The sequence below is a fragment of the Chelonia mydas genome, chromosome 8 (assembly GCF_015237465.2).
Source record: "Chelonia mydas isolate rCheMyd1 chromosome 8, rCheMyd1.pri.v2, whole genome shotgun sequence".
Classification (NCBI taxonomy): Eukaryota; Metazoa; Chordata; order Testudines; family Cheloniidae; genus Chelonia; species Chelonia mydas.
The window spans coordinates 86,211,989-86,238,641 of record NC_057854.1 but is presented as its reverse complement, the minus strand read 5'-3'; the positions used below and the strand labels follow the sequence as shown (position 1 = coordinate 86,238,641).

General features: G+C 42.2%; 1 protein-coding gene across 4 annotated transcripts; it reads right to left on the bottom strand.

Moving 5' to 3' along the window:
- Nucleotides 1–3,676: 3,676 nt before the first annotated feature.
- On the bottom strand, nucleotides 3,677–26,624 carry DEPDC1 (DEP domain containing 1). 4 transcript variants are annotated; one of them, XM_043521005.1, is made up of 12 exons: nucleotides 26,489–26,624; nucleotides 25,448–25,713; nucleotides 24,674–24,824; nucleotides 23,347–23,462; nucleotides 22,595–22,725; nucleotides 22,233–22,280; nucleotides 13,445–13,585; nucleotides 12,056–12,937; nucleotides 11,154–11,326; nucleotides 8,703–8,879; nucleotides 8,192–8,377; nucleotides 3,677–5,266 (listed from the first exon to the last, which is right to left on the bottom strand). In XM_043521005.1, exons 2-12 carry the CDS (start codon nucleotides 25,678–25,680, stop codon nucleotides 5,126–5,128), a joined length of 2,379 nt encoding a protein of 792 aa, XP_043376940.1. In that variant the 5' UTR covers nucleotides 25,681–25,713; nucleotides 26,489–26,624; the 3' UTR covers nucleotides 3,677–5,125. The 4 variants fall into 4 exon arrangements, with proteins under 4 accessions (XP_043376940.1, XP_037763486.1, XP_043376942.1 ...); XM_037907558.2 differs by having other exon boundaries at nucleotides 26,354–26,530; XM_043521007.1 differs by lacking the exon at nucleotides 26,489–26,624 and adding an exon at nucleotides 26,354–26,477 and having other exon boundaries at nucleotides 12,290–12,937.
- Nucleotides 26,625–26,653: the final 29 nt, after the last annotated feature.

The window sequence follows — 26,653 nt, the reverse complement described above, 5'->3', positions numbered from 1 at the left end:
TCTGAACCCCTTGGTCTGAGCATCCTCCTGCACCCCACCCCCTCATGCCCAGATCCACCCCAGAGCCCACACCCCCAGCTGGAGCTACACATCCCTCCGCACCCCAGCCCCCTGCTCCAGCCCGGAGCCTCCTCCCACACCCTGAATTCCTCATTTCTGGCTCCATCACAGAGCCTGCACCCCCAGCCAGAGTCCTCACACCCTGCCACACCCCAATTTTGTGAGCAGGATGTGAGGTCTCCCAGGGTGATTTCAACCTTGTTAGGTAATCCAATTCCCTTGCCACCCTCAGTGAAGAGGAGCTCTTCCACCCACAAATCTATCATTCTGAGGTGTCCTACCCATAACGGGTGGCTTAAGCACCACTCTGTGAGATGCAAAAAAGATTCCCCTGAATCCTCCTGTCCTTTGGGGGGTGGGGATGGGGAAGAGATTAGACAGACTAGGACACAGGTGCCAACTTTCCAAAGTGCCAGAGGATGCTTGCCCCAGGGTCTGCCCCAGGCCCTGCTCCCACTCCACCCCTTCCCCCAAGGCCCCACCCAACATCTTCCCACTCTGCCCCCCGAGCATGCCGTGTCCTTGCTCCTTCCCCCACAGCCTCCTGCATGCCATGAAACAGCTGACTGAGGAGGGTGGGGAGAGGCGCTGACCCACGGGGCTTGCTGGTGGGCGGGAGGCGCTCGGGGCAGGGTTGGGAGAGGGGGGAGCTGATAGGGAGGCTGCCGAGGAGTGCTCAGCACCCACCATTTTTCCCCCATGGGTTCTCCAGCCCCAGAGCACCCATGGAGTTGGTGCCTATGGACTGGGATTCTAAGCTGCTCTCATGCATTCCTAGATGAGAAAAAAACGTATGCAGCTTTGTTTCCCTCATTTTCCAAATGCTCTGCTGAAAGGACCTACAAATCCTCTACTTAGAAGGGATATGTGATTTCCCCTAAACAATAGACAGATTATGCAACTATTACTTAAGGGGATGGTTTTCCTGCACACATCATGCAGTTTAGAGATTTGCTGGGAAAGTTAGGAATTCCCTCCCTAAACTTAAAAGGATTTGCTTCCTCCCTCAAACAGAAAATAGACGTTTATTTGTTTCCCTAAGCCAGCCTAGCCCAAAAACAAGGATGGGGGTTGGGGAAAGGGATGAGGAAGTGAGGAGTAAAGACTTCCCCCTCCCTCTGTTTTTTGTTTTTTTTTTAAACACAGAATATGCTTATTATACTAACTATACAACACTATACAAACATACAAACTAGCTCTGCAGACACCACAACACAACACCTCAGGCCACAGGCAATTGAGAAAGAATTGAAGTGGCAGCTGGTCCAGCTCTGCCCTACATACCCTTGGAACAGGGCATAAGGTTACCTAGGGAATACGGGTGGACCACATGGGCACTGCTGACAAGAAATCTCTGGCTGAAGGCACATGGGGTGCAGCAGTCATAGGACAAGAGAGAAGGTCCTCTCATGCATCAGTAACTGGTTAAAAAACAGGAAACAAAAAGCTAGAAATGGTCAGTTTTCACAGTGGAGAGAGGTAAATAGTGGGGTCTTCCAGGATCAGAACTGGGACCAGTGCTGTTCAACATATTCATAAATGATCTGGAAAAAACACAGAAACAGTTAGGTGGCAAAGTTTGCAGATGATACAAAACTACTCAAGATAGTTAGATCCAAAGCAGACTGCGAAGAGTTACAAAGGGATCTCACAAAACTGAGTGACTGGGCAACAAAATTACAGATTAAATTCAATGTTAATAAATGCAAAGTAATGCACATTGGAAAACAATCGCAACTATATATACAAAATACTAAATTAGCTGTTACCACTCAAGAAAGAAACCTTGGAGTCATTGTGGATAGTTACTGTGAAAACATCTGCTCAATGTGCAGCAGCAGTCAAAAAAGCTAACAAATGTTAAGAACCATTAGGAAAGGGATAGTTTCCTGTCTTATCATCAGAATAGCACTATATAAAATCAATAGTACACCCACACCTTGAATAATGTGTGCAGATCTGGTCACCCCTTCTTAGAAAAAAGGTATTAAAATTGGAAAAGGTATGGAGAAGGGCAACAAAAACGATTAGGGATATGGAACAGCTTCCATATGAGGAGAGAGACTGGGACCATTCAGGTTGGAAGAAAAACGGCTAAGTTGCGAGGGACAGAAGTCTGTAGAATCATGAATGATGTGAAGAAAATGATTATTTACTCTTTTACATAAAAACAAGAAGCAGGGGTCACCAGATAAAATTAATAGACGACAGGTTGAAAACAAACATAAGGAAGTACTTCTTCACACAATGCACACTCAACCTGTGGAACTTGCTGCTGGGGATGTTGTGAAGACTAAACTGGGTTCAGAAAGAATCAGATAAATTCAAGGATGCTACCCCATACTCTGGATGTCCCTAAGCCTCTGACTGCCAGAAGCTGGGACCAGATAATGGGAAATGGCTCACTCTGTAATTACCCTGTTCTGTTCACTCCCGCTGAAGCATATGGCATGGGCCACTGTCAACAGATAAGGTACTAGGAAAGATAGACCATTGGTCTGACCCAGTATGGTCATTCTTGTGTCCTTATGGACTACTACTTGAAGACTAATTATACTTTACACTTTAGTTACATTCCCTCCAAGGATCTCAAAATGCATTAAACAAGAACTAAGCCTAAATGCACTCAGCCTGGCTCATCACTAAACTCCCCACATACCCAACCTTGACCACTGATGCAGCCACACAGTTGACAGCAATGGAGCAATGTTTTTAACCTCCATGCACTTTTACTTCCACATCATCCCATCCTGCTCTCAGCAAGTTCAGATGACACGGTAATAAAAACTCTCCCATCCCACAGATTTCCCACAAAAGACTAAAACAGACAGGTCTCAAAATGAATATTCCATAAGTCACTCTTCCAGCTTTCAAGCAACATTGTCCACAAATCTCATGATTCCTCCTTCACCATGTATGCTAATTGGTGTTGGATACAAATTCTTATCTTTCATATGTGATACTATAATAATTCTGATGTAAGACACTATTTCACAGTATATACCTACTGATTCGGAATCTTTAAAGGTGACTTGCATAGGGAAAGGGAAGAAGGTTTGTGCTTTACCACCTACTATACACTGTATAAAGGCATTAACAAAAACTAAGTTTAAAACCAGCATAAAAGAAAATCCCTTCCCTTCTTCTATCAGTTTCACTAGTTCTACCATCTCCCATAAGTCAGACAAGACCTGCATTTCTACTGTAAGAAAACAATCAGGATTTTTTTGTTTTTTGAGGGGTGGGCAAGATGACTTTCAGGCTATGCTTTTATAAATGCATAAAGAATGGCACAAACCCCCTCCCTCCTTCATCCCACCTTTTGCAGTTCACTAAGATTCTAAATCATTTAGCTGGTTGTTGTTTTACAGCTGTAATGCAGCTACTTTATGTACAAGCTGAAGCCCAATTCTACAAACACTTACAAAGAGTAATCCCCTTGTAGGGCTACTCAAATGTATACAGTTCCACATGTTTGAATTTAGGGGCTGGATCTGGATTGTTAAAGGGTGAAATTAGTGGTACAACTTCCATTGACTACAATAGGGCCAGGACTCATCCAAAAAGATTATCTACAAATCCAGAGTTTAAAAACCACACACACAAAAACACGTGCTCCCTACAATCAAAGTTTAGTTTCAGTATGGCTTAACATGCATGTACAATGTGCAAAAGAGTTTAACATTATGACAAGGCTTTTGCATTAGATAGATAAATAAACTGTGATTTAACTACATTAAATCACCAGCATAACTAGCAGTGACCATTTACATCTAATTTATACCTTTAACAATACACAAAAGTGCTTAAGGAATGGACAAATAAGTGACCCATAAAACTGAATGGATAAAACAAACCCACCCCCCAACAAAAGCTCCCTGCATATGCACATGTTGTCCTGAATTTAAAAGACAAAAATCAAACCCACCCACAAAAAACCCTGGCAACAACAACAAAAATAGTACACAAATGTTAGCATAGTATATGGAAATACCTGGGAAAAAAACCTACTTTCAAGATGTGAAATTTATTGCACAGAGATTTAAAATCCTGCTGAAGACAAGGGATGAAATCCTAGCCATCAAGTCAACAGGAAAACTCCCATTGCCTTCATTAGGGCCATAATATCACCCATGATGTTTAAGAGAGGGAACAATACAGACATTTTCCAAAAATCTTGTAAAAGCCAGCTCAGCAGTGTTATAAATAAAACACTGAGGCCTAATATACAATACCTATATGCCAATTTGGTTCAGTGTAGGTATATATCATCCTCCCCTCTTCCTCATTTTGTTCGAGCAGTGTATCAGGTCAGTTATCCATGTATTTGAGACCAGCTTTCCATCAAAAATTAGAAATATATATATAAAACCAAGTATAATAGTTTTAACATGTATAAATATATTAAAAAGTTATAATGATTTTAATGATCTACAAATGAGTGCAAAATGAAAAGTGTATATGAGTTTCAAGTTGGATAAACAGATTAATCCATAACCTAGGGTGAATTTCTAGCCCTACTGAAGCCAGTGGGGCCCGGATGTCACCTTTTTCAATCCAAAAAGGTAATGTTTTGTTGCAAGTACACACTATACGGAGTAGCCAACCAGAGCATTTATACAGTACACAAGAAATGATTAAAAACCAAAACTACAATTTAAATAGCATCATTTTCAAAACAGATTTGACACAAAAGTTACAACAATATGCATACTATTAGTTTCCCAGACTCTAGTAATAACACACAGACATTTTTTGGTTACTAATAACTTCATGTTTCTTTTCACATTTCTTTTTACTTCTGAGATTCAACACTTACAACTCAGTATTTGTTTGCATGTGTTGGGTAACTTGTAAACATTAAATATTTATCTCATTTCAAGATTTGATAAGTGAAAAATGATCTCCAGAACAAAGATACTTTGGCACCTTTTAACATAAAAAGTGTGCATGTGCACATCTCTCTCCCCCTCCACAAAGTAAATATCAGATTTTCATAGTAAGTATCCTTCACTAGACTATGCATATACCAACCAGATAAACAGATTCAAGAGGTATAGTTGAATTAGTATCTTAGGCTACGAAACTTTGGTTTTTTCAGGCTAAGCATTGGTTGCTTAATTGTTGGTTTGTTTTCAAATAATATTGCTTCACTTTCTGTAGTTGGAAATCTGTTCTGGTAGATCAGTGGATATTCCTTCTGAAACTAAAAAACAAAAGAGTAATTATAAAAAAAGACTACTTAAAAGAATATAACTGAACCTGATTAGACAGCTATCAGTCCGGGGAGTAAGCCCGCTAGGCAGGATGAAAAATACCTTTGCTGTGATATCCTACCAAAACCCTGGCCCCTGCCCTACAGGAAAATAACCATTTTGTACTGCATTCAACTGTAACATTATCCCATTTCTATTTAATGCATTGTTTAAAAAAAAGTGTATAGACTCCCTATTTTGTATTTTTGTCAGGCCTTACTTCCCTTCAATGCTTTACTCTACATTTTCTTTTTTATAATATAGCATGGCTTAACTCTTTAGTTCCTCTCTAGGGCTAATTATCCTCTTTTCCTTCTCTTTCTGCCTCCAACAGCTGCTGGGAAAGAGGTGCTAGAATACCTACCAGGATGGCATGTTTGAACCCTGTTCATGGGTTTTATCTTTCAGATCTGACTCTGATAACTTTGAAGTCTCTCTCTCTCTCACGAAAAAGAAGTACATTCTCTCTCTCTCCCACTCCATGGTCTCCTAGCTACTGTGTTTGAGATGGAGGTATGTGCAAGCACTCCTGTATCCTGTACTCAGCCAATGCCAGTTACCCTCATGCAGAACTACACTCATCTCTCCATTTTAAATATTAGTCTCTGCTGTTGGTCCTGACTTTGTCAAAACAGCAGTGACATAGACATGAGGCTTATAAGTTTGCACCATCCACAAAGTTCTGAACATTCCAATCAGCTTTCACCCTTCTGCAGCATAGCAAAACTGGAGCCATCTATCTGCAGACAAAGGAAGACAGTCTTGCACTGGCAGACACTCTGTTCTCATTTGGAATCTTTTATGACCATAACAATAGAAATATAGTTTTTTGCATTAAAGTTTAGATTATGCAAATATTGATGGTACTAGGAAAGCTTCCTACTCATCCTGTTTTCCATATCTGTAGATATGGAATATCACATCAAAAATGGGTTTCTGAAACCAAGCTGCTTTCCTATTATCTCTTCAATTTTTTGGTGCAGTGGTCGGGAAGAGGGTAAGTGGTATATGAACTTTATTCAACAGACCAAAAACTTTCTGCTGATGAAGTCAGCTTTTTCAAAATGACAGCACAGTTTATAGGCTTGGGGTGGGTGGGAGAAATAATTGGACCTACTCCTAAAGGAAAGAGCATATGGAATTAAAAAAAAAACCCCACAAAAACAAAAAAAGCAACATGCTCCACAGGGTTATCATTTCAGGAAAGTATGTAGTGTCTGCCTCAATCGCTGAGAGTAAGACTACTAATTCTTACATATTCTCATGGCCTCACGCAGTCTTACAAATTAATTGACTTTATATGAGAAGTTCCCAGACTGTGGTGCATGTGCTCATTGAGTTTTTGGTGTACCACTTCCAAACAATATTTGCCCCCCCCATCAGTTTCAAACAAAAAGTCACTGGACGCACTGCAGAGTGCCAAAAAATGCCAGAGAAGCAATATGCACTTTTCTGGTTGCGTTCAAGTATAATGAAGGAACAACAATTCACCAACTATTCCAGCACAGTAATTTTATTTAGAAATTACAGTGTGTTGTGCTTGTGCAGATGAGCATTGTACTTTTATCTGTCTGGCTTTCTGCTAGACCTAGGCCTCAGCTTGAGCTACTGAGGCAAACTTGTGCATTTCAATATCACAACACCTGAGCATTTTTGTCCAAAAATACATATGCATACAGGGCCAGTTTAGAGCAAATCCAGTGAGCCCCAAGATCAAAGGGCTACAGCTAGAGCTCTCTCTACACTCCCTACTCTACAGAGGCTGTAGCCTGACCCTTGCAGGGATGAAAGGCAAGGGGTACATGGGGAATTCCCTCCCGTCTCCACACAGAAATTTGGGGGTAGTCAAAAGATTTAATCTACCAATGCTGCTACTATTTATTTCATACAACCAGTTTCAATTAATTAAAAAAAATGGAGGGCGAGCCTTTTGGTTTGTGACCAAGTTTAAGAAACATTTCAAGTCCTACAAAATCATTATTTTTGTGGAGGCTGGAGGAGGGGGAATGGAAGAGGGAGGAGGGGGCAACTTGAAGATTTAAAAGCAGCTTTTGTGGAGCTGTGTTTGAGTCACAAGATGTGCTTAGTAAATTCTGGGACAAGTACACTATTCACTGATCAGAGATATTTGCCAAAGGGTTTCTGCAAGAGAAAAAAAATCCTCCAGCATTAAGTCCTGCCAAAGTTGTTGAGCTTTTAGTTTGACTGCTGGGCAGCAGATTAGTAGAATTTAGAAATATCAGATAACCTGAAGCAATATGTAAGTTATTCAGAATTCTATCAGTATGTTAGAAAGTACCAGTTATTTGGTCATAAGAGGGCTTCTCATTCCGAATAGTCTGGTCTTAAAATTTTAACCAAAACAACTATTTTTATTTTTGCGCCCTTCACATCAGAGTTTTACCTAGTGAAGATCCTGGCACAAAAATGAAAACAAGAAATCTGGTGCATTTAGTATATCACAAGAAATAACTAATTTCTACCGCAGAGTTGGTATTTAAAGCAGAGGGCTTTGAAAAAAAATGATTTGTGTTTTACTCTTAAATTGTGCTTAGTTTGAAAAATATTGTTGCTAACCAACATGAATTCTTGTAGTGGAGACCAAGCTCCCTTCAAAACAGGATCAGAACTTGCCATCACAACAAGCACTCATCCAGATGGCTGTACCCAATTCTTTTTGCTATCAGACTAGAATTCATTTTTAAAGAGTTTGCTGATGTGCTAGGATCTAGTAATTAGGTAACTAATTCTCTCCTCCACCTCTATGCATGTTTTAAAACCATCTTGCATGCTGCAACTGAGTGTTCTAAAAAAAACCCCAAAACCAAAGTCCCACCCAAAAAAAAAAAAAAAAAAAAATAGCCCATTTTTCTTACCCGTTTTAGTCTTTTCTTTTTGTCTCTCAGAGACAAGCTTTTGTCCCGGATAATGTTCTCCAAGAGTTCTGCAACTGCAGCTTGAGAGGTAGAAACTTTTTGTTCATCAAACTCCTGAGGAGTTATCCGCTTACAATATGAATAAGTTGGCAAAATAGCACCGATGTCTTCCCCTGGATGTTGGAACTGAAACAAGAAGGGCAACAAAAGAGTCTACACATGCTTGAAGGATCTTGCTTGGTTGCAAAGTTATTGCCTCACTGGCATTCAGTTACATTGTAAATTAAATACAAGTTTTAAAAAGTTAAATTGCTAAAAAAAAGTGAAAAACCTATCTATAATTGTAAAGCTAGTTGCATGAAAGTTTGTACTTAAAAAAAAAAAAAAAAAAAAAAAAAAAGGGGGAATGGAATATAGTTTTGTTTTTTAAACTGACAGTAGTAGTTTAATACCCTACAATTCATAAACAGCGATTAACAAAGGGGTTTCAACTTTTTGTCACAGGACCCACCTGAGCGTTCTTTAGAGATTCTATATGATCTTGCACTGCAACCTGTAGGTAAGCTGGAACTTGAAAAATGTCCTGCTGGTGATCCATTAGAAATGAAACTAATCTTGTGGCAAGTAGCTCATCAAGGTCCACTTCTTCTGCACAGCATAACACACATCGAGAAAAAGTCTGTATCATCTAGAAGTATTTAACAGGTTGTTAGTATGTACGACTATAGCATTTGGATTCTTTTCTCTCTCCCTGCAGCTCCGTACTGCATTCCCTGCTACAGATTTGCATCAAAGTACCTCACCTTCCTGCACTATTGACATACATTGATAGAGCAAGGAGGAAATCTGCCATTTTCCCCCATTTAAAACATAGTGATTTTTGTATAAAATTAGAATTATACTCTGTTCTTATGATTAACCAGAGCTTAGTTTTCAGTTTCAATTCTAAAAAAATTTAACCAGGAAGAAGAGTCCAAGAAAACTGCATCACAGTCACATTCTCCACTATGTAGGAAAAGCCACACATCTTGAAATAGCTATCCGGGTTACTTTTCCCCATGGAAACTTCTCCCGGTTTTGCACAGTAACAGCAGAAGAGGAGACTCAGAGGGAGTTAATGCTTGTAGAATCTAGAGCAGTGGTTCTCAAAACCCTGGCCCAATCAACACAGCTGTGGCCCATGTAACATCCTCAGGGCCACACACATAGTATATATAGTGTGTGGATGCGGCCCACATAATATATAGAGAGCTGCATATGTGGCCCACAATGCTTATCAGGTTGAGAACCACTGATCTAGAGGCTAACATGCCACAGAGTTGATATTTCTATTCCTCACCTGCTCACTAGGTTCTTCCAAATTTAGCTCCCCTCTGCTTAAGGTAGCAGAGGGAAGCCAACATCTCTAAATAAATAATGAACTAGTATTTATTTGGCACATTTCACTCAAACGTATTAGTGGATCCCAAGTGCTTTACAAAATGCAATAGGAATAGGTTTGTCTATGAAATAGTCATTTTTGGGATGAAACGTGGCAGTTTCTGAACATTTTGCAGCAATACAGCAATAGTTTAGGTAAGAAGTGAACAATATTCAGTTGAAGTTAGGGGAAGTGCTCTCCTTAAAAAAAAAAAAAAAGCCAATCAAAAACTCAACACATAATTTGCACTTATACACGGTCTTCCATTTGCAGATCTCAAATCACTTTATTAATAATATTTATGAACTCCCCAGAATAATTACAGACTGTGTTGTGGCAGGATCTAGAGGCCCCAATCACTGATAAAGGCCCCACTGTAGTAAGGACTGTATACACTGATTTGGGAATACAACTCAGATCTGCCTAGCTTCTAGCTCCATACCTCAATCAAACTATACTAATTTCTTCACCATCCTTCCAGTTTATGTAGGAAAACTTTAGTAGTCTAGGGCTCACTGGCTAACACCCTTGTCTCTTGCGCAAAAAAGAAGCATTATGAGATTTCAAGATGGCATAAATGGTCAGAACCTCTGTTACATCACTTGCAATAATTGACAAGTAGTTACTCATTTCTTGTTTCCCATTTTTAATTAACATTCTTGAATCAGTATTTGTTTAATGTGTTTTAAAATAACTGTAGGTACTAAGGTAAGAGAACCTACAGGTTTGATGTCATTCTAACAACTGTAAATACCTCTATTCTTTCCACTGCAAGCTTAAATTCAGTCCTTACAGCTATTCTTTAAGCCTTTCCACAGACTCACTTCTGTTTCCTTTCTGACATCAGACCTACTAGAGTTCAAAATGTAAACCCTACAGTTAGGTCCATTCTTTAATTTTAACATCTAGTGGCATCGGTGTAGAATAGCTAGAGTCCTGACACAATATTTATATAACAAAAAGGCTATGCTAACGCTCGGCTATGGAAATTCACTCCATACTGGACAAAACAAAAATAAACTACCTCAAGTAGACACTCAGCAAGAGTTTTAGCCAAAAACTATTTTTCAAAATGTATCCATTAGACCTTTTAAGTTACAGGAAAGCAAAATAAGTTTTGTGTTCATATCAGTTAAAACAGAGAGTCAGTTAAAAAATACTTACAAGGTTTTGTAGGAATTTAATTCACAATATCAATTTAGTTATTGACAGTGAGGTGTAGAAGGAACGGGACAACACTGAAGCAAAAAGGATACTGAATCTTTTCTGTTCTTTTAAAAAGTTAATAAAGGCTGTTCAAATAAAACGTTTTCCCAAAAACCTATTTTGAATATGTTCAGATGGAGTTAATCAAGAGAGTTCACTTTGATACAGATTTTCACAAGTATACCGGGGTGACATATCTGTGTTACATACTAGATGTAGTGAGACAAAGGCTAAGTTCCTCCTTTAACATTGAATATTCTTGCTTTTCTCAGATTTAAGCATTATTTTTATGCTATTGAATAAAGCTACCCATACTCTGAGAAGAAGGTGTCTTACCAGAGACCTTGTGCCCATTGCATCATGAAGTCGAGGCATATCAACATTTTGGCTGATTCGAGAGATCATACGCATTAGGAGTTGAAGCTTTCTACGATTTGGTGGAGGAAGCAACAAACAGCATATCTGTAGTGCTTCAATGGCAACCCTTTCTAAATGAGGCCGGAGAAGATCTAGAAGTTAATAGTTATAAAAACAGGTGTAATTAAGTTTTGAAACAATATGAAGGATAGTGGTACATCAATATCAGCAATTTCATTTTATTCAGTTAAGACAGCAGCCACTTTTTATGTTAGAGAAGACTGTGCTATAAATGGATCAAAGTTATTTCAACATTTTTTGCATGGTCTTCACCCCCAATTTATCTCATTTTGTTCTGACACATTATTGGCTCAGGTCAAGACCAGATAAGGAATATAACTGAAGCTATTTCTGCACATCAGTGTTGAGTATTTTCTGTTATTATTTTATATATTGGTTAGCCAATTTCCAGGCTTCTAAAGACTCCTATAAACTTCATTCAGCATCCAGTTTCAACAACTGTGAAGAGACATCACTTAGAAGCAGGGAAGTCTATGCTGATTCCTCTCAGATGTTTGTATCACAAGGAATAGTACTTACTTGAACAAAGAGCAAAATATGGTGAACTGCTTAGACATCACTATTTGGGGAAGAGAGGATACTACCCAAGAGCATGTATTATGGAAGATAACAAAAGCTTGTATTTAATATAATTAGTTAAGTTACTTAACTTCATAGCCATTAAAATATTCTTTAAACAAACCATGAAAAACAGATTTTGCTATTTAAAAATCCAACAACGGAGCTAAAGAAAGTAGGAAAGCAGAGACAGTTAGTCAACACAGTAAGCCAATACCACATGCTTTGAAGAGCAATCTTACTTTGCGTGCCAGTCAACATAAAGGAAGCTGGAATGAAAGAGTTTTCTGAAAGTTCTACTGCACTTTTGCAGAGTCGTTTATTGACTGTGATATCAGAATCCATAGGCTCATTTTCTACTATAGTAACCACACTGGTAGTACTTGATTTCCTTTGTCCAAGATGAACTATTGGATATGGTTTTACTGTGATTTCAGCAACTGGTGTATTGATGCCACTGCAATTTCTGGACTTACTGCTTCCAAGTAAACTCTGAGACCTGCAGAGTTGCTTAGATTTGTGATTCCCATTACATAGCTCTTGGTCGTGAACTGTTGATGCAGACACTCTCCTGGAACCACACGGTTGTTTCTGCCCAGTGCTATTTGATCCAATATTCAACAGCGATTCTGCTTTGTACCCAGAGTGTAGTAGTGGGTTTTCCTTATTTTTGCCTGACTTTATGTTAATGTCAGATTGATAGAGGGAGTTTGATCCCACTTCACTACAAAAACTTGAGGTAGTAGCTGCAATTCGTTCCAAAGAATAGCACCTTGCCCTAAGTTTGAGAGGCTGGGCCCGTTCATTCTTTAAACCTGACAGATTTTGACAGCTTTCTCCTCTTAGGTCATGAGCACTGGCTTGTTTACACGCAAAGTTATAGTGCTGTAATTTTTTAGCACATCCTTTTTGAAGAGTATGTTCAATTTGGGAAATATTTCCAGAAGGCTCAGATTCTTCCTCTTGTTTTTCATTCTCTTTTCGAAGTAAACTTAGTAGAAGACATTCAGTTGACTTGAAAGAGTTCAAGTGCAGAGTTTTTGAAGGCTGTGGGTCACACGCCTCATCTTGGATACAGTATTTTCCACTGGGTCTATATGGAATTGTGATGTAGCCACACACAACTATCAGAAAATGAAATACAAGTTAAGATGCAAGTGGTGTGAAAGTGAACAAGATAAGAACGAACTGAAGTAGCTAAGTAAAACAGAACAGTTAACAAATATAAGACATTAATATAGTCCACATGGTTAGTTGTTTAATGCTTTTTTTTTTTAACTACAAGACATGCAACGAACAGCCCATACATGCAAGATTAAGGACAATAAAACTTTACATTTAGCTTTTAGAAACAAGACAAGGATTAGTTTACACTATTTGAGACTGTGGTTATTATACTTTGACAGTATCAGACCAGATAATTTATATGGATTTATTGTCACAAGAATGTAATTGTATTTTCACTCAGATTGTAATGTAGAGCTACTACTGCACTGGTGGCCTCCCACAAATTCATACTGCCATACAGATTGGGGGCCAAATTCTGCACACAGTTACATATATGTAACCCACTAGACTCAAATTTGTACTTAACACTTAACAAAATACATTATTTCTCAAGTCATACATACCAAGAATGTTCACAAACAGTTCATAGTATTCAAAAGTAAGCAATGGTTCAGGTAGATTGAGAAAGTAATCAGCGACTGTTCTGAATACATCCCGTTCAAAACCAACGTAAGTTGGTTGGCTCATGTCATTACTTCTAGGCCCTAAAAAGAAGGCGAGGAAAGAAGGCTCATGACAGTACTATTCTCATAATCACATATTTAAAATAAATAAATAAATAAATAAACAAACACACCACACAACAAAAAACTTCTGCAACATTAGCAGAAAGAATGGTAGGGACGGCCTAGTATTTCTCAAGGAGTGTCATGTCAGCCATCTACTTATACAAACATTGGACCAATAGTTCAGCCTTGTGTAACTAGTACGCAGAAACAGAATAAAACTGTTTATATAGCAACAGATGAGCAAGAAGCTGTCGCTCAACTTTAGAAGATAGATACTTCAATATTAATAAATTAGAGGAAGTCCCTTATTTGACTACTTCAACCCTTTCTGCTTCTCACCCACCCCTAAAAAAAGTGTCAAAAGAAGCAATTAATCTTAGTTTTTCTGTTAAAATTACTACAACAACCCCACCCTCAAATCAAACAGATTACATACAGATAAGCAATAAAACAAAAGTTACAGGCACCTAGGAGTTTATTTTCAGATACTCCGAATAGATTTAAGATTTTTTCATATTCAAGAGGCTTAGGGCTCAATTCACTAATAAAGCTGCTGAAGTTTCGTTTCTTTTTTCCATCTGGGAGATAGGTGTGCTTTTTTATTTATTTATTTTAGTGAGCACACACTACTGAAAGCTTACATAACTGGTGCAATAACAGCAAACTTTGTTCACCTGTATCCCCCCTAGATGATCACAACTGCTCACTTCAGGTTTGCTCTTCATCCACTACAGCATCTTCAAAAGTGGGCAATGAACCATATAATTAACCAATTTATGGGCATGGGTGAGAACAAGGAGAAAATAAACTGAACCAGAGTTTCCCTGCAGATGGGTCTCCACCATACTCCCACAGAAAGATGGGCTAGGATGAAGCAAAGCAGCAGCCTCTGCCCTGTCCCCATTTTCCTTTACAGTTTTCTTCACAAATGGACTCTGGCTTTTTAGGGGCTGTGCATGAAATGGGGGAATGTCACTTTCTGTGAATCACCCACTGCAAACTTAACTCCAGGCTCTATTAGCTGCATATGAGCCCCTTCTGCAGCTGCTACCGAACAGTTAGAGAGACACATATATGCATGCAATGACACAGCCACCATAGCTTCTTATTGAGCTTTGCTGGAGGTTGTGGGGAGAGAGGCTGCAAAAAAGCCACACAGTGGCACAGGCACCAATGCAGATACAGTAACTCCTCACTTAACGTTGTAGTTATGTTCCTGAAAAATGTGACTTTAAGTGAAACAGTGTTAAGCGAATCCAATTTCTCCATAAGAATTAATGTAAATGGGGGGGGTTTGGTTCCAGAGAAATTTTATTTTGTCAGACAAAAGGCATTATATACATTTTAAACAAGCAATTTAATACTACAGTCATCATTGCTGAGTATGAAGCTTGGTTGAGGTGGTGGAGTCAGAGATTGGAAGAGGGTGGATTGTCCGGCTGCTCCTCTTGCTGAACTTTCTGAACTCAAAAAAACACATCGAAAGATTGTTGATTTGCTTTCCTTCCCCCCCCTTGGTAAATTTCTTTATAGCAAGTCATTAGATGACCAACTTCCCTAATCACTTTGGAGCAGCATTCCCTGTCAGGATCGTCATCACTCAACCCTCAGCCCGCCCACTCCACCCCTTCCCCCAAGCCCTCTCCCCCTTTACTTTGCACGCCGTGTCCTCACTCCTCCCCCCCCCTTCTGAACATGGCAAGCCATCTGATTGCCGCAGGCAGGAGAGGGACGGGGGAGGCGCGCCGAGTCTTCCCCCATCCCCCCTGCCTGGGGCAATCAGCTGGCTTGCGGTGTTTAGGAGGAAGGAGGGAGGAGGGAGGACTCGGCGCGCAGGCTCCCCCTCCCTCCCCACCCTACCTCCTGCCCAGGGCAATCAGCTGTGTTCAGGAGGCAGGGGAGGGAGGGGAAGCCTGCGCGCCGAGTCCTTGCTACTCCCCCCCTCCTCCTAAACCCCGCAAGCCAGCTGACTGCCGCAGGCAGGAGGTGGGGGGAGGAGGGGGAAGGGGCTGATCCATGAGGTCTGCCGGTGGGCGGACGGTGCTGTGGTGGGGAGGGTCCGCTTAGGGAGGCTGCCAGCTGTGGAGAAAGCAGGCAGCCAAACAACATAATAGTTGAGCATCGCACAACTTTAAATGAGCATGTTCCCTAATTGATCAGCAACATAACAATGAAACAACATTAACCGGGACAACTTTAAGTGAGGAGTTACTGTACAGTACATGTGAAATGGTGAAAACTGAGTTGGGAAGACATGACATTTCTAAATTTTGCATGCCCCAAACTGCTTCTTTGAGGAGAACTGCTCTGCAGGAAACTCGATGAGGTCAAACTCATGTTTTCCCTACCTCTCCAAACTCTCTCCAAAAAAAAAAAAAAGTTACACATCGGATTCCGTACAACTGATGAAGAATTCAATTGGATACAAGACTTTCAACATAGTCATACATATTTGTTCAACAGCATTTATAAACTGTGTGTTTTTTTTGTTTGTTTTTTACAGTAACTCCTCACTTAACGTCCTCCCGCTTAACGTTGTTTCGAAGTTATGTCGCTGCTCCATTAGTGAACATGCTCGTTTAAAGTTGTGCAATGCTCCCTTATAATGTCATTTCGCTGCCTGCTCTGTCCACTGCTTGTAGGATTCTGTGGATGAGCAGCAACTTTACAAGGGAGCATTGCACAAGTTCCTCTTCTCCGCCTCCTCCCCCTCCCTCCAGCGTTTCCCTAGCTGCCAAACAGCTGTTTGGCGGCAGGCAAGAGCTGGGAGGAAGAGGGAAGAGCGGGGATGCAGCGTGCTCCGGGGAGGAGGTGGAAAGGGGCTGGGAATACGCGTGTCTGGAGCATCCCCTGGCAAAGCATTCCCCTTGCGTCAGGGAAGCCTGGCTGTTTAAAAATAGCCAGAGCCTCGCGAACCAGCTGAGCGGCAGCGAACCAGCTGAGCAGCGGGGACAGCAGAGCAGCTCACAGCAGGAGTTTGCCTGGGAGTTCGCCTGGAGTGAGCCCAGTGAGGCTTACATCTTGCCAACGTCTCTGAGGAAGCTCATAGTAGGTAGGTGATATGGAAGGGGGGGGTTCAGCTGTTGTGACCTGCACTGGATGTGCCATGTTTGTCTTTCTTCCACAGGACAGAAGCGACTTTGTCTGTACAAAGTGCAAGCTGGTCTCCATATTGGAAGAGAAGATTGAAGGTCTGGAGCAACAGGTAACGACCCTGCGTTGTATACGAGAGACTGAGGATTTTCTGGACAAAACTCAGGGTAGGCTTCTAGGGGCACAAAGCTCTAAAGATATAGAGCAGGTTGCACAGAGGAGCCAAGAGGCCAGTGAAGAAGCTTGGCAACATGTGACCTCCAGAAGAGGTAAGCGGAATGTCCGGGTTCCAGTAACACAAACACAGGTAACTAACCGCTTTCATGTTCTCTCCACAGGTACCATTGCGGAGAGTGGACCAGATGATATGTCTGGGGGGAGAAAGCAGAAGGAGACTCCGCTGGTTGGAAGGCATGAGATGCGATGTCCTGAGGTTGGGGGTTCCACGACCACCACTCCCAAGAGGAGAAGGCGGGTGGTGGTGGTCGGGGACTCTCTCCTCCGGGGGACTGAGTCATCTATCTGCCGCCCTGACCGGGAAAACCGAGAAGTCTGCTGCTTGCCGGGGGCTAAGATTCGCGATGTGACGGAGAGACTGCCGAGACTCATCAAGCCCTCGGATCGCTACCCCTTCCTGCTTCTCCACGTGGGCACCAATGATACTGCCAAGAATGACCTTGAGCGGATCACTGCGGACTACGTGGCTCTGGGAAGAAGGATAAAGGAGTTGGAGGCGCAAGTGGTGTTCTCGTCCATCCTCCCCGTGGAAGGAAAAGGCCTGGGTAGGGACCGTCGAATCGTGGAAGTCAACGAATGGCTACGCAGGTGGTGTCGGAGAGAAGGCTTTGGATTCTTTGACCATGGGATGGTGTTCCATGAAGGAGGAGTGCTGGGCAGAGACGGGCTCCATCTTACGAAGAGAGGGAAGAGCATCTTTGCCAGCAGGCTGGCTAACCTAGTGAGGAGGGCTTTAAACTAGGTTCACCGGGGGACGGAGACCAAAGCCCTGAGGTAAGTGGGAAAGCGGGATTCCGGGAGGAAGCACAGGCAGGAATGTCTGTGAGGGGAGGGCTCCTGCCTCATACTGGGAATGAGGGGCGATCAACAGGTTATCTCAAGTGCTTATATACAAATGCACAAAGCCTTGGAAACAAGCAGGGAGAACTGGAGGTCCTGGTGATGTCAAGGAACTATGACGTGATTGGAGTAACAGAGACTTGGTGGGATAACTCACATGACTGGAGTACAGTCATGGATGGTTATAAACTGTTTAGGAAGGACAGGCAGGGCAGAAAAGGTGGGGGAGTAGCACTGTATGTAAGGGAGCAGTATGACTGCTCAGAGCTCCGGTACGAAACTGTGGAAAAACCTGAGTGTCTCTGGATTAAGTTTAGAAGTGTGTGCAACAAGAGTGATGTAGTGGTGGGAGTCTGCTATAGACCACCGGACCAGGGGGATGAGGTGGATGAGGCTTTCTTCTGGCAACTCACGGAAGCTACTAGATCGCATGCCCTGATTCTCATGGGTGACTTTAATTTTCCTGATATCTGCTGGGAGAGCAATACAGCGGTGCATAGACAATCCAGGAAGTTTTTGGAAAGCGTAGGGGACAATTTCCTGGTGCAAGTGCTAGGGGAGCCAACTGGGGGGGCGCTTTTCTTGACCTGCTGCTCACAAACCAGGTAGAATTAGTGGGGGAAGCAAAAGTGGATGGGAATCTGGGAGGCAGTGACCATGAGTTGGTTGAGTTCAGGATCCTGACGCAGGGAAGGAAGGTAAGCAGCAGGATACGGACCCTGGACTTCAGGAAAGCAGACTTCGACTCCCTCAGGGAACAGATGGCCAGGATCCCCTGGGGGACTAACATGAAGGGGAAGGGAGTCCAGGAGAGCTGGCTGTATTTCAAGGAATCCCTGTTGAGGTTACAGGGACAAACCATCCCGATGAGTCGAAAGAATAGTAAATATGGCAGGCGACCAGCTTGGCTTAATGGTGAAATCCTAGCGGATCTTAAACATAAAAAAGAAGCTTACAAGAAGTGGAAGGTTGGACATATGACCAGGGAAGAGTATAAAAATATTGCTCGGGCATGTAGGAAAGATATCAGGAGGGCCAAATCGCACCTGGAGCTGCAGCTAGCAAGAGATGTCAAGAGTAACAAGAAGGGTTTCTTCAGGTATGTTGGCAACAAGAAGAAAGCCAAGGAAAGTGTGGGCCCCTTACTGAATGAGGGAGGCAACCTAGTGACAGAGGATGTGGAAAAAGCTAATGTACTCAATGCTTTTTTTGCCTCTGTTTTCACTAACAAGGTCAGCTCCCAGACTGCTGCGCTGGGCATCACAAAATGGGGAAGAGATGGCCAGCCCTCTGTAGAGATAGAGGTGGTTAGGGACTATTTAGAAAAGCTGGACGTGCACAAGTCCATGGGGCCGGACGAATTGCATCCGAGAGTGCTGAAGGAATTGGCGGCTGTGATTGCAGAGCCCTTGGCCATTATCTTTGAAAACTCGTGGCGAACGGGGGAAGTCCCGGATGACTGGAAAAAGGCTAATGTAGTGCCCATCTTTAAAAAAGGGAAGAAGGAGGATCCTGGGAACTACAGGCCAGTCAGCCTCACCTCAGTCCCTGGAAAAATCATGGAGCAGGTCCTCAAAGAATCAATCCTGAAGCACTTAGAGGAGAGGAAAGTGATCAGGAACAGTCAGCATGGATTCACCAAGGGAAGGTCATGCCTGACTAATCTAATCGCCTTTTATGATGAGATTACTGGTTCTGTGGATGAAGGGAAAGCAGTGGATGTATTGTTTCTTGACTTTAGCAAAGCTTTTGACACGGTCTCCCACAGCATTCTTGTCAGCAAGTTAAGGAAGTATGGGCTGGATGAATGCACTATAAGGTGGGTAGAAAGCTGGCTAGATTGTCGGGCTCAACGGGTAGTGATCAATGGCTCCATGTCTAGTTGGCAGCCGGTGTCAAGTGGAGTGCCCCAGGGGTCGGTCCTGGGGCCGGTTTTGTTCAATATCTTCATAAATGATCTGGAGGATGGTGTGGATTGCACTCTCAGCAAATTTGCGGATGATACTAAACTGGGAGGAGTGGTAGATACGCTGGAGGGGAGGGATAGGATACAGAAGGACCTAGACAAATTGGAGGATTGGGCCAAAAGAAATCTGATGAGGTTCAATAAGGATAAGTGCAGGGTCCTGCACTTAGGACGGAAGAACCCAATGCACCGCTACAGACTAGGGACCGAATGGCTAGGCAGCAGTTCTGCGGAAAAGGACCTAGGGGTGACAGTGGACGAGAAGCTGGATATGAGTCAGCAGTGTGCCCTTGTTGCCAAGAAGGCCAATGGCATTTTGGGATGTATAAGTAGGGGCATAGCGAGCAGATCGAGGGACGTGATCGTTCCCCTCTATTCGACACTGGTGAGGCCTCATCTGGAGTACTGTGTCCAGTTTTGGGCCCCACACTACAAGAAGGATGTGGATAAATTGGAAAGAGTCCAGCGAAGGGCAACAAAAATGATTAGGGGTCTAGAGCACATGACTTATGAGGAGAGGCTGAGGGAGCTGGGATTGTTTAGTCTGCAGAAGAGAAGAACGAGGGGGGATTTGATAGCTGCTTTCAACTACCTGAAAGGGGTTCCAAAGAGGATGGCTCTAGACTGTTCTCAATGGTAGCAGATGACAGAACGAGGAGTAATGGTCTCAAGTTGCAATGGGGGAGGTTTAGATTGGATATTAGGAAAAACTTTTTCACTAAGAGGGTGGTGAAACACTGGAATGCGTTACCTAGGGAGGTGGTAGAATCTCCTTCCTTACAGGTTTTTAAGGTCAGGCTTGACAAAGCCCTGGCTGGGATGATTTAACTGGGACTTGGTCCTGCTTTGAGCAGGGGGTTGGACTAGATGACCTTCTGGGGTCCCTTCCAACCCTGATATTCTATGATTCTATGATTCTAAAGTCGGCACCTGTTCTTCTGGGGGAAAGCTGCTGCTGATGCTGCGCAAGGCGCTTCCTAGCGTCCTTTCCTGCCTCATTGTCTGTAGCGGGCTGTGCCTGTGTGGGGTAAGCCAGGAGCACCTCTCAACCACAGTACAGTATATAATGCCTTTTGTCTGCCCCAAAAAGTTTCCTTGGAACCTAACCACTTGCATTTACATTAAATCTTATGGGAAAACTGGATTCGTTTAACATCGTTTCACTTAAAGTTGCATTTTTCAGGAACATAACTACACCGTTAAGTGAGGAGTTACTGTAAGTGAAAGACTGACATCCCAAAATCCCAAGTGAAGTCATTTCTATTAGCCCACTTCACATGTGTAAATTATTTTTTTTTTTTAAAGTTTATAAACTTTTTGCTAATTTTTATATTATTTTTAAAAAGGCTATTTTAGTCCAGTGCAAAGCCAACAACCTGAAAAATGCAGTGTAGATCATTACATAGATAGAAGTGACACCCATTCATTTCTCAAGAGAATTTGCTTAATTTTGCTATACTGATTCTACAATGTAGGAACATATACCTATGTCTTGAAAATATTCCACTTCTTCATTTCATTCCCTCTTTTCTATATAAAAACTAGAGTGGAGAGGACTGTGCTGCAAGTTTGTCACACCTTCAGTTATGGATAGTGGCTAATAAAGATAGTTCTTTAGAGTGGAAACTATGGAATATTTTACATCAAGAATGCCAAAAATCTTGAGCTCTGTTGATGCCTATTCAGAAAAAATAAAAATAATCACATTATGGGCTGGGCCAGGCCAAACTAGCAAACTCTTCAAGGTTTGGCTCAGAGTTTTTTCTGAATTATTTCACAGCCTGGGAGAAGCAAGCAATTCTGTGCAAGAAGCAGGTAGTTTAGTCCCTGGAATACCACATCTGAGAAGGAACCACACAGAGGCACTGTGCCTGAAGACTCAAGTTTCATCTCTGCCCAGCTCCTGCCAGCATAGCTTCTTCCAGTGACTCAGCAGTCTGTAGCTACCACTTGGACCCCTCCTTATAGTGAGAAGAGATAGTGAGGTCCTCCAGCATAGCATGGCTCCATATAACATTAATTGAGTTCTAAGTTGTATGTTCCTGCAGATTCCCTAATTGGTTGGGGAATGTTTCCGTCTTTCTCTCATTTCAGTTAAAATCCCCAGCTGACCATCCCCTTCTGAAAGGGCAGGGAGAGATTCATGCATGGATCCATAGAGTGCAACCTGGTACTAGGATATTTAGGTAGTCTACTCAATGATTAGGAGTAGTACATTGGTCTATAGGATCTCTTTTCTCTTTAATGCACACGTAACTTCATTATCTTTACCTCTTCTTCCTTATAGGTCACCTTTGTACACAATTGTTTTATGCAGCCTACTGTTATATCTTCTGAATACATCAGGTTGTTAGATATAGTTGAACTTGCATCCAGTGTAGAAGAGCTTAGTACCTCTCACGTATAAGCAAACATTTTGGAATTCCCACTCCCCAAAATAAGCTTCTTCATATCTGAAATTTTAAAGACTACTTTTGTATAACTTACAGTATGCAAGGCACTTCATAGCTGACAATACCCAATGAGGGAGGTCTTCTACAAAAAAAAATTTAAGAAAATTATTCAGCAACTGCCACTATATACTGTATACTCTAGCCACCTGATGTTAAACTTTAAATACAGGAAGATCATATATAGAATTTAATTAGTTTTAAAAGAATACATAGAATCACTATACTTATTACATGCTCACCTGCCCTACTTTTTAATTTTGAAAGAAAAGTAGACTACAGAAGTTATCACCCTAAGCAAATCTGTTTTAAGTACTACTATAGTTAATTACTGTCATCCACCACTTGACAATAACTAAATACTGGCACTTGAACCAAATGTCAAAACCAAAACCAAACCTGATTTGTTTTGCAGAACAACAACACCATGTTTACTTGTGTTAGTCATGTTGTACATGACATACTGAGGAATTACTTGGGCTGAGTGCAAGACTTCTTCCAAAGATGGTAGACCTAAAATGGTTTGCAAGCTGTAGGGTGGAAGAGAACAAATGTTGTTTCAGAAGTCTTGATAGCACGTGAACACAAGCTAATTACTTTAGGACCTCTTCAACAAGCAAAAAAACTCAAAATTTAACTTATTAAACTCTAAGTTCTTAGTCCAAGACCACAGCTTCGAAGTGTCAGAGATAAGTTTTTATGTCACAGACTAAAGGTCTGTCTGAACCAATAGGAAGAGCCAACAACAAGAAGCAGGCCATAAATTCAGTGTTTGAGGAAGTGTGCCAGATACGCACCACAAAGGAAAGGAGGAAGAGAAAATCAGCTACTCAACGTGCAATTCTCACTCCTTATAATATTTATTTTAGCAACTTTCCTAAATATAATACTGTGGTCCTTGATAATATATTAGAAAGTACATGCGTTACTTGTGTAACTTAGCAGAACTACTCCTTCTGCAGGATTAAAAAGTTTTCTGAAAAATTTAAACACTTGTTTAGATCATTGATTATTGACACAGCATGTACTCATGGATGTACCTTCTGCTCTGATGGTATGTTGAAGCTAAAATGGCCTAATCCATATGTACTGGCAGGAAAAGATATATACACACGCCCTCCCCAACCATTTCCAGTTTGTTATTGACTTACTGTATCAAAATTATGTTTCGCCAAATTTCTTCTATATCCTCTTGACTTATTTTCTTCCTGTGTAAGTTTTCCTTGTCCTCTTCCATTATTTCACTTTTTGTGTTTTCTATGTTCTCCTACAAATAAGCAATCATGCATGTTATATTTTGTTGACTCTCTGAAGTAGCTCAAAAGCCAAACTCAAAATTCCAGTAAAATGTTATTTAAAAACAAAAACCTACTCACATACACTTGTAAAAAGGCTCTATTCCAAATTAAAGAACACATTCATTTTCTTTTTTATAATTTAAGATCTCTTAACACTAAATGGATCTTCTCCCATTTTAAAACAGAAGGCTAATGCTCTTTTCCATCCACAGAAATGTTTGCCATCCACCACAGAAAAAATCCCCCAACCATACTTCCATAATTTTGAAATTTAAAGGCAAAAGTAACAAAATGCAGAATGAAATGTGAGACCAAGGCCCTAAATACTGAATGCATGCATAAGTGCTTGCAGGACTGGGACTGGGGCCTAAATTCAGAAAGTCAGAAACACAAAAAAAATTAGCAAAAAAATAAAACAAATAATGACCGGTCAGCTACATTCAAGGTTGTAGAGTTAGGCAAGTTAACAGCTAAGTAATGTACCCTGATTTAGTGTTCCTAAAATGTATAGTTTCTAAGAATTTATGAGGAATCTTAATCATCTGACAAAAAAGAATAAAATATATAAATATATAAAAACATATTTGGGGGGGGAATGAGGAAGAGCATTAAGTGATCTTTTTTAGTTCTGCTATTATGTGACTAAATGAGGGGGGGGAAAAAAAAAAAAAGAAAAAAGAATAAGCCAATACCAGTCTATTGTTAATCTAAAGTTGTGGGTAAGAGAAGAGGTTGGATATATCGATTTCAGTTTCTACTGTACAGTGCAGTTCAATCTACTACATACAATTCAAAGCCAGAAATATTTAATTTCACTATTTCCAATTTGTCAGATTTCAGCAAGTCCACATAAAAGTTTACAATTAAAATGGTTTTCATACAAACAGTATTTTGAACATCTATCGTTCAAGTTTCTTAAGATCTTATGTTGTATTCCAAGCTTTAAGCAGCCACATACACCATAAAGGCTTTTTGTTACCAGGGCTGCTGTGTCTTTCTGTCGCATTCTCATACTGTTGTACTTCACTGAGAGTAGTCCAGAGGAAGCTGCTAGTTTATTTTTTCAGCTGGAGATGAAGATTCTACAGAAGTAGATGATATAGCCGCTAAAGGAGATGATTATATTTGTTTTCCTAATGCTGAAAAGAACACATGAACGATAAGAAGCACAAGTTATTACCAGAGTATCAAGTAATTCATATTTTTTAGGAGTCCTTCTGGAGAAATGTGGTAGTTTAAAGAGCCTTTCTTCCTCTTTTGGAATATTTTCTGTGTCCTCTTTCAACAGGGACCTTCTTGGCAAAGTTTTAACTGGAGAGGTTGAAGGGAATCTATAATTAACAAGAGAAATATAAATGCATTCGGAACACATTAAAAAATAAGAACTTAGTTTCATCAAAAAATTTAGTGCCCAGTGATGATTCCAATAAGACTCTTTAGAGGCTTAAGATAAAAAGAAGAAAACACACAACACCTCTACAACATATACCTAATTTAAATTAGGCAAAATTCCAAATTAGCTTTGGACTATCATTCCCTTCTCTCAAATTCATTGGAGGTCAGTAGGGGGAAGTTTAACTTTCAAGTTAAGTCCTTGGAGAAGATTCTGCTCCAATTATACCTTCTGTACGCTGTAGAAGGCACTGGCGTGGGAGGGAGACAGCACAACGTAGGAATGCTTATGCATGCTATCCACCTTGCAAGCTCTGGGGCCAGGGTGGGATTCGGGAAAGGCCCCTTGCACTTAGTGCTACAGAAATGCTGGGCTGCAGCCCATAACAGCATTATTAATGAAGGGGTAGAGGAATCAGTGAATCAGTATTGCTTCTTGGTGAATCAGTATTGCTTTTGATTGAAAATTACTTTCCCCACAGTAAAGTAACTGCTGATCCCGTTACAGAGTACTCTTGGTTAGTTTTCACAGCTTAGCAATTTGTGTACACCCGTACAGCACCTGAATAGGTTGTTGTTGTCATCTAGATTTTCTGATCCCCATCTTCCTTTTATATCCTCAATTACATGATTCTTGAGAAACTTTCTTAGTAATTGAACTGTTTGTTGCCTAGTAACTTCTGGACCAAAATTCCTGTTGCTCCTAAGCAGTTCGTGGAGCCAGTCCACGGCTTCTATGGCACTAAAACAATTCCCGTATTTTCTGAAACGTTGCCTGTGCTTCCGCAGTGGCATCCCTGCTCGAAAGTATTTAGTAACTTCATTCCACTGCAAGGGAGAGGGAACGGGGCGCGGGGGGGAGAAGACAAGATGAAAGCAAAAAGTTGAGCGCATTTAGACCACGGGACCCCACTCCTCCCAGCCAGGCCCCCAGCCCTCATTGCTCCTTGCTGCCTTTCCCCCGTCACCCGTCCCCTCAGGGGCTCCAGTCCCCCCAGCAGCCCCCCGACCCCCATCGCCCCTTGCTGCCTTTGCCCCGTCCCCTCAGGGGCTCCAGTCCCCCCAGCAGCCCCCCGACCCCCATCGCCCCTTGCTGCCTTTGCCCCGTCACCCGTCCCCCATCGCCCCTTGCTGCCTTTGCCCCGTCACCCGTCCCCCATCGCCCCTTGCTGCCTTTGCCCCGTCCCCTCAGTGGCTCCAGTCCCCCCAGCAGCCCCCCGACCCCCATCGCCCCTTGCTGCCTTTGCCCCATCACCCGTCCCCTCAGGGGCTCCAGTCCCCCCAGCAGCCCCCCGACCCCCATCGCCCCTTGCTGCCTTTGCCCCTTGCTGCCTTTGCCCCGTCACCCGTCCCCTCAGGGGCTCCAGTCCCCCTCCCCACCAGGAAGCGCTTTGAACCTCACACTCCGGCACCCCACAGACTCTCCCCCCGCCCCGGGTGCTGACCCGCCGCCCCCATCCCCTCTAACCAGCTTGGTGGCGCGGTAGGGCCCCGCTGTCACCAGCCGGCTCTCCATGCTGCTCGCCGCGGCCCCGAACGCAGGCCGGGGATGGCGGGGGCTGGGGGAGGGGAGCGACCACCCAGCAGGATGACACTTGCTAACCGTCGTGGTCTAACTGTTTGAATTGACGGCCCGAGCGCTCCGAGGCCGCTGATTGGAGGAGCCCGGCGGCCACATGACAGAGAGCGCGATCAGGTGACTTAGCAGGAAGCAGTCCCGGGCACTCGGGAGAGGTGGGTGCGCGCGCGCTGCGCACGTTGGGGTGAG